Here is a 7,772-nt window from a genome sequence, read left to right as displayed (position 1 = left end):
GTAAAATACAACTGAAAACCGTAATAAAAAACTGGTTTAGTTTCAGGAACCATCTAGGGTCCTAAAACCAGACTACTCACACATACAAAACTGACACGTGGGCCGGCCCATATACGAGCAATATATTTTTTTCTTTGAGGGAATATACGAGCAATAGGTGTGCCTTGATGGTTTGCCACAACGGCGGCAAATAGGTTTTCAATGAAATCACTAGTTATATTAAGGGGATCCCTTACAAATGTCACCCTACCTTCTCAGGCTATGCATGACTTGTCGCAATCTGGGTGTTTTCGTTTTTTGGTAAATTTTTCTATTCAAAACATTTTTATCTCATGAACCATGTGTCTAAAGCCCAAACATTTTTTGGTAGGTTTCGATGAATTTTTTTCATAAAAATAAAATGAATACAAAAAACCATAAAAAGAAACAATTTGCGCAAAACAACAACAACTAAAACCCGAAAGTATAAATGGAGCCCCAAAGCAAGGGTTTTCACCTTTTTTTTTTGGAGCACATGTTGTGCTCCTCGTCTAAGCATTTGCACCTTCTCGCGAAAGCAAATTTATGCTTCTCTGGAAGCACTTTTTTTTAGAAGCACAACTATACTTCTTGCGGAAGTAAATATGTGCTTCTGTATAGTATTTTGTTTGCGGAAGAAACATGTGCTTCTATGAATGCTCCTTGTAGAAGCATAATTTCTTTTCGCGTAATTTTTCTCCAACACTTAGGAAAATCAGATAAAAAAAGCTGAAATTCAAAGGAATCATCTAGCACATGGCGACTGGACTGGACGCACCACTTGACATGCTTCCAAGCCATCAAACTGACAGCCTAGTGTTTTTTTTTCTTCCAAACAAGGTTGCTCTTGGTTTTTCAAGGAGACCATCTCAAGTTTCCTTCCAACTCCCCACACGGCCCGCATGTCAGCCGCCACGCCGCAACCTCGCCGCCCTCATCGAGTGTCCGTAGCCCACACGGCCGAACCGCACGCGCACAACAACCAACTGCCCAAACTACATCCCGAACGCGGTGCTTCCTCCCTCCCCGCAGCCAAATCGAGATCTCTCTGCCCCGTCCCTCTCCCACCCCCACCCCACCCCGCCGGCCGGCCGCGGCGACGAGCCCACCAGAAGAACCATGGCCTCGGCGCTCTCCTCCCTCCGCTACGGCGACAGCCTCTCGGTGGTGGCCATCTCGGGCGCCACGGCGGTGCTCTGCGAGGCCATCTCCTGGCTCCTCATCTACCGCACCGCCACCTACAACTCCCTCCGCGCCTCCATCGAGCGCCACTCCCGCAAGCTCGACTCCATGAAGTCCACCTCGTCCGGCACCGGCGCGGCCCCCTCCTCCCAGCCGGCCTCCTCGCGGGCCAAGAAGATGGACCGCGTCGAGTCCAGCCTCAAGGACGCCTCGCGGGAGCTCTCCCTCGCCAAGCTCAAGTCCGGCGCCGTCGTCGCCGCCGTGCTCTTCGTCGTCTTCGGCCTCCTCAACTCGCTCTTCGAGGGCCGCGCCGTCGCCAAGCTGCCCTTCGCGCCCGTCCCGCTCGTGCAGCGCATGAGCCACCGCGGCCTCCCCGGGAACGACCCCACCGACTGCGCCATGGTCTTCCTCTACTTCCTCTGCTCCATGAGCATACGGACCAACCTCCAGAAGCTGCTCGGCTTCACGCCGCCCCGCGCCGCCGCCGGGCCCGGCGGCGGCCTCTTCGCCATGCCCGATCCCAAAACCAATTGAGGTACTAAATCGATCCTTTTGCTCTATTTTTATTTTTATTCCGCTGCTGCTACGCGCGCTAGATTTCGCACCTCTGGAATCTTATACAAGTGAATAGATCAGCATGGTGGATTCTGTTAAAATTGCATCCTGGATCCACTGATGCAGTTATGAGCTTGACTTTTTGCAAGATCAGACTATTGATGCATGAGATTTACGTCTATTATTAGTGGCTTAAAGCTGCATTAAGTTGTTAGATGCCGTATTCTTGGGTTTGATGCTTTTGTTCACGTGTGCTAATCTAAAATGTCGAGATTTATGACTCTGATTATTGGCTAGAATAACTATCTGCAGATTTGGGTGCGGTTCACTAAGGCGTGTGGGACACTCAATGATACTGTCGCCTAATCTAACTGTCATGAACTTTGGAATACAGAAGTGTGCTTCAATGCCATTAGATATGTGCCTGTATATCGAAACAGTTTTGTGTAGATTATAGAATCTAGACTGTAGTCCAAGAATACAACAGTTTAGCTAGTGTTCCTCCTTGTTTTGTCTATGAATTTGAAGTTGTAGAAGCAGGCCCCATTAGCTTTTGCTTGTGTTTCTGAGAACGTGTTGGATCTTGGTATCAGGGGAACAGAGAATATATCCCCTTTTGGCTTTGAGAATTCTCAAACTATTTTGTGTTTGTATTTTGGTTATGGATCAACTGAGCTCCATCTGGACTAGTTAATGTTACTCTGTTGATGTGGATAAGGGTTTCTTAGCTTTGATGTCCAAGAAGTGTGCACTACAGTTAAACACCCTTGTAACCTAACAGTCGTCATGATTTCTACAATTTAGCTAGTTTCCTCCTTGTTCTGTCTACGAATTTGAAGTTGCGGTAGCAGGCCCCATTAGCTTTTCCTTGTGTTTCTGAGAACGTGTTGAATCTCTGTATCAGGGGAACAGAGAATATATCGCCTTTTGGCTTTCAGAATTCTCACAACTATTTTGTGTTGATACTTTTGTTAAGGATCAGCTGAGCTCCATCTGAACTAATTCGTGTTAGTCTGTTGATGTGGACAAGGGTTTATTAGCTTCGATGTCCAAGAAGTGTGCACTATAGTTGAACACCCTTGAAACCTAACAGTTGTCATGATTTCTATCATTCTGTGCATTGATCATCAGGATTATTTGTTTTAGGCTAGGCTCTAGACAGTAGACACCAAGCCAAAGGATTCATTAATGAGGGTTCTTAATAGACGGTGGACATGCATCCTAACATTTTTTTTCCAGGAAAAACTGCCTCTCCAATGTACGCTAACATTTTTTATATTCAGTTTTGAGATAGCTGACCACATAAGCCATGTGGGTTTAATGTATCTCAACTTAGTGATTCATCAGAATATAGCACTGTATGAGTAATGGTTGCTTCTTCAGACCTGAGAAGAACGTGATTCATGGGGTATATTACCAATACATATTACTAAATACAGTACATATATTGTAGATTGTACTAATACCAATCACTGATCGACTTATTGCAACACTGCTAAATCAATGCAGTAGATTCTACTCCCTCCGTTATAAGTCCTTTTAGAGATTATAATATGGACTACATACAGATGTATATAGACGCATTTTAGAGTGTGGATTCACTCATTTTGCTCCGTATGTGATCCATATTAAAATATCTAAAAAGACTTATATTTAGGAACGGAGTAAGTATATTGTACTACTACACCGATCGCTGCTCAATCAATATATTTAGTTTAATAAAGGATATACTATCATATTCTCTGAAACACCCCCACCCCAAATCGACTTGCTTGATTTTACTCTGCCTGGGCGTTTGAGCCCTTGAGTTCTAGAGGCACATTCTTTGCATTGTCAGAATGTGGTGAAGAGTGATTTATGGATCACAATTTTCTTAGAGAGAAGTCGTCTTCAGATGCCGTTGGTTACGTACTCTTGGGGAATGGCATTTCTGATCAACTTCTTTGTAAGATATTCATTCCTATTGCCGTGTTATCAAATTCTTCTTTTGGCATGTAGGTACATGAACTTGGGTATGCATATGCTAGTCCATTGTTAAGAGGCAGAGCATCTTACAAACCGGGCTGGGCAAATTTGGGCCCTTATACGTCCGCAGACGCGTCCCCATGTGATCTTTTTGCCTTGAACCATGCATCAATAGATACTGTAATTTTGCATCGCCAGCAGCAATTAGAGGTGTTGCAGTTGCGGTGCCAGACTTGGTACTTAGGGCCAGTTCTTTTGGGCAATTCTCCCATAATTGACCCCCTCCCCAACTTCTCCCAGAATTGCCACTTGATATTTTTTTACAATTCCTAGCTAATTAGTGAAGCTGGAGTGGCAATTCTGGGAGAAGCTGGGGAGGGGGTCAATTCTGGGAGAATTGCCCAAAAGAACTGGCCCTTAGGACAGGCACATAACTTTATTTGCAATTCTCTAACCGGTACATTCCCTCTCCTTTTGCAGCTTGATGATCCCCTCTATACATACATGTGATGCCCCTGATCTGAAGCAAAGCATATGAGTTGGTCTCCCAGAAAGAGTTGTTGCCCTGAAAGGAAGATAAATAACCTACCTAGTCGCTCAGAGGAGAAACACTAGAAGATACTGTAATGATACAATTCATTTCTTCCACCCATGGTAAGCAGGCATGAACCGTACGTAGGCTGGCTGTATCATGAACATTCTTGAGTTCACCCCAAGCAATCTGTTGTCGGGTTTGTCGTAGAGTTGTATTTTATCATCGGTCGTTCTAGTATCACCAAAATTGGTTCTACTATGTCCTTCCACGGACAAGGTTGCCGTTGCTAGTTTCCCCGTGCAACGCTTGCTTTGTTGTGTGTCACCTGTGTCGTTGCCACGGACAATGTTCGATCCTCAAGCCAAGGGTGCCAGTTCAAGCGCCGCCTTGTCTATCTACCTTGCACGGTCGGTGTCGATATCGACGTGCCAGCCGCTCCGCCGTGCACAAAAGTTGCGAGTAGGTACTAATAATATCTGGGCGCTGACCGTCGTGTACCGCACTCGCCGACGGGCAAAAGCATGCACGGACGGGCCACCTCGAAATAGAGGGTGCGCGCGGCCCCCACGACCTCCCCGATGCAAAAGCTTGGGATGCGTCGTCCAATGGGACGGAAAAGAGCACGGCATCGTTTATTCAGTACCAGTGTATCCACCAATCCAGGGTTGGTGCGGACAGGGCATCTGCATTTGCCTTTTGGCGCGGGTCAGTCACACAGACACAGAGGCCGGGCCCCGGCATCATACCCATCTTGGCATCGCAGCAAAACCAAATCCAAAACCCAGCGTGCGAGCGAGGCATCATCCCGTTCACTTCTCAAGTTCTCATCTCATCCGGATGGCTTTGGCATAGTTGTCCCTCCAAGCCAGCCGGGTCTAGATCTTGTCGTCTCCACCAGATCCCAGGCAGAGGTAGGACTAGCTACTCTAGTTAGCAGCTGATCCGGGTTGAGTGACACGTTCTGCTCTCCTGTCACCAGCCCAAACACCACCGCACGGACCCAATCGAGACAGACATGCTGGGCCGCTACTTTGGCCGCGCCGGCGCCGGCGCCGCCGAGGACCCGGCGCCGGAGCCCTTCTCCTTCCCCGAGCCCCTCCCGACGTGGCCGCAAGGTACGCGTGCCGACCGTCCGTCCCCGTCCTCGATTTCGCTTTCGCCTCCCTGCATTATTGGTTTCTACTCTAGTAGGCTCTGGTTTCCATTGATTCGTTGATTGATGTGTGGGTTCGACCGACGTGCCTCTCCCATTGTTGCAGGTGGCGGGTTCGCGCGGGGGAGGATCCGCGTGGCCGGAGGGGAGCTGGAGCTCGCGGCGGCCACGGCCTTCGACAGAATCTGCACCCTGTCGCCGTCGGCGCGGCTGCAGCGCTGCAACGGCGCCACCTTCTACCGGCCGGTCGGCGTCCCCGAGGGCTTCACCCTGCTCGGCCACTACTGCCAGCCCAACAGCCGCAAACTCCACGGCCACCTCATCGTCGCCAGGGCCGCCGACCCGCCGCGCTCCGCGGAGCCGCCCCTCCGCGCGCCGCGGGACTATGAGCTCGTCTGGGCCTTCCACGCAACTGCCGGTGCCGCCGGCGCGAGTGCGGGCGCGGGCTCTTGCGTCGGCTACGGCCGCAGCGACGCCTACTTCTGGCTCCCCGTGCCGCCGGAGGGGTACCGGGCGCTCGGGATCCTCGTCACGACGGAGCCCGGCAAACCGCCGCTCGACGCGGTGGGCTGCGTGCGCGCCGACCTCACCGACGAGTGCGAGCCGCACGGCTCGCTGCTCCACCTGCAGCTCACGCGCCCGACGTCCGCGTCGCCCGGCAAGGCCTTCGCCGTGCGTGGCGTGAGGCCGCTGAAAAGAGGGATGCGGGAGAAGGGCATCGGCGCCGGCACTTTCTGGTGCGCCGCCGCGGACGGGTGCTCCTCCCCGGCCCCGGGCGAGCAGGGCCTCGCGTGCCTCAAGAACGTCGACCTCGACCTGTCGGCGATGCCTACCCTGGAGCAGGTGCACGCCGTGATCCAGCATTACGGCCCCACGCTCTACTTCCACCCGAAGGAGGTCTACCTGCCGTCGTCCGTCGCCTGGTACTTCAAGAACGGCGCCAAGATTTTCAAGAAAGGGGGAGGCGCCGTCGGCGAGGAGATCGACGCCGAGGGGTCCAACCTCCCGGGCGGCGGGTGGAACGACGGGGAGTACTGGATGGACATACCGGGCGGCAAGAGGAGGCAGGCGGTCATCCGCGGCGACATCGAGAGCGCGGAGCTGTACGCGCACGTGAAGCCGGCGATGGGCGGGGCGTGCACCGACGTGGCCATGTGGGTATTCTGCCCGTTCAACGGCCCGGCCAGGCTGAAGCTCGGCCCGATCAACCTCCCGCTGGGCACGACCGGGCAGCACGTCGGCGACTGGGAGCACTTCACGCTCCGGGTCAGCAACTTCACCGGCGAGCTCATGGCCGTCTACTACTCGCAGCACAGCGGGGGCAGGTGGGTGGACGCGGCCAAGCTGGAGTACGCCGCGGGGAACAGGCCTGCGGTGTACTCGTCCCGGAACGGGCACGCGAGCTACCCGCGCGCCGGCGTGTACCTGCAGGGCTCGGCGGCGCTCGGGGTCGGGATCCTGAACGAGGCCGCCCGGAGCAAGCTGTCCGTCGACTCCAGCGTCAAGTACCGCGTGGTGGCGGCGGAGTACCTGGGAGAGGGCGTCGTGGCCGAGCCCCAGTGGCTGCAGTTCATGCGGGAGTGGGGGCCGACGGTGATCTACAGGTCGAGGACGGGGACGGAGCGGATGGTGAAGAGTATGCCCCAGCGGCTCAGTTGTCCGGCGGAGAACATGCTGAACAAGATGCCGAACGAGCTCTCCAAAGAGGAAGGGCCGACCGGGCCCAAGGAGAAGAATATGTGGGAGGGAGATGAAAGATGGTAGGCGTAGAGTGAAGTGTGTTGGCTTGATATCCTGATTGTTGGGACGATTGTATTCGAATTGTGAGCGTTTGTATCGTCCAATGTCCAATGGAAGTGAAAAAGTTCCAACTAAAGAGGACAACCTTTTTCAAAACCGCGGATAGCACCTACGGAAGATTGGAGTAGCTTCGAAATCTAAGTCACCCTTTTTAGCAAACAACTCCCGCGCTTGATTAGAAATTCTACTGGTACAGATGAGGTACCGGAAGTCCCAATGGAAGTTCCAACTAAAGAGGGCAACCTCTTCAAAACAACAAATACTCCCTTTGTTTCAAAATAAGTGTCTCAACTTTGTACTAGCTTCAGTACAAAGTTGTCAAGACACTTATTTTACAAAGTTGTACTAAGTTAAGACACTTATTTTGAGACAGAGGGGTACAAAAGAACAAACTCTAATACACATTCCGCAAAATTTAGGAGGTTGTCAAGGGGCAAGAGGCATCGGATGAGAAGCGTAGGGGAGGAGAGCACTGGGACGAGATCCATATTTTTGAGCACTGGGAAGAGATCCATATTTTTAGATTGCAACATTCATTGGTTTTATCGTATCACGTCAGAGTCG

The 7,772-nt window shown here is 51.8% G+C and overlaps 2 protein-coding genes across 3 annotated transcripts; both read left to right on the top strand.

Annotated features, from left to right (window-relative positions):
- The first annotated feature begins 1,032 nt into the window (after positions 1-1,032).
- On the top strand, positions 1,033-4,461 carry LOC125550453 (uncharacterized). Its single transcript, XM_048713450.2, has 2 exons — positions 1,033-1,735; positions 4,201-4,461. Exon 1 carries the CDS (start codon positions 1,138-1,140, stop codon positions 1,732-1,734), a length of 597 nt encoding a protein of 198 aa, XP_048569407.1. The 5' UTR covers positions 1,033-1,137; the 3' UTR covers position 1,735; positions 4,201-4,461.
- A 138-nt stretch (positions 4,462-4,599) lies between these two features.
- Positions 4,600-7,284, top strand: LOC125550452 (hypothetical protein At1g04090-like). Of its 2 annotated transcripts, XM_048713448.2 has the most exons (3): positions 4,600-5,166; positions 5,235-5,370; positions 5,515-7,284. In XM_048713448.2, exons 1-3 carry the CDS (start codon positions 4,834-4,836, stop codon positions 7,170-7,172), a joined length of 2,127 nt encoding a protein of 708 aa, XP_048569405.1. In that variant the 5' UTR covers positions 4,600-4,833; the 3' UTR covers positions 7,173-7,284. The 2 variants fall into 2 exon arrangements, with proteins under 2 accessions (XP_048569405.1, XP_048569406.1); XM_048713449.2 differs by having other exon boundaries at positions 4,600-5,370.
- The last annotated feature ends 488 nt before the right edge of the window (positions 7,285-7,772 follow it).

The sequence above is a fragment of the Triticum urartu genome, chromosome 4A (assembly GCF_056163025.1).
Source record: "Triticum urartu cultivar PI428250 chromosome 4A, HENAU_Tu73, whole genome shotgun sequence".
Lineage (NCBI taxonomy): Eukaryota > Viridiplantae > Streptophyta > Magnoliopsida > Poales > Poaceae > Triticum > Triticum urartu.
The sequence above is the reverse complement of the archived record's forward strand: the minus strand, read 5'-3'. Positions and strand labels throughout refer to the sequence as shown.

What these genes read in the sequence shown, in the direction of transcription:
- LOC125550452 (XM_048713448.2), top strand. Translation starts at nt 4,834, where the DNA reads ATGCAAAAGCTTGGGATGCGTCGTCCAATGGGACGGAAAAGAGCACGG. An exon ending in CCACCAGATCCCAGGCAGAG is followed by an intron (nt 5,167 to 5,234) that starts GTAGGACTAGCT and finishes TCCTGTCACCAG; the next exon opens with CCCAAACACCACCGCACGGA. An exon ending in CCTCCCGACGTGGCCGCAAG is followed by an intron (nt 5,371 to 5,514) that starts GTACGCGTGCCG and finishes CCATTGTTGCAG; the next exon opens with GTGGCGGGTTCGCGCGGGGG.
- LOC125550453 (XM_048713450.2), top strand. Translation starts at nt 1,138, where the DNA reads ATGGCCTCGGCGCTCTCCTCCCTCCGCTACGGCGACAGCCTCTCGGTG.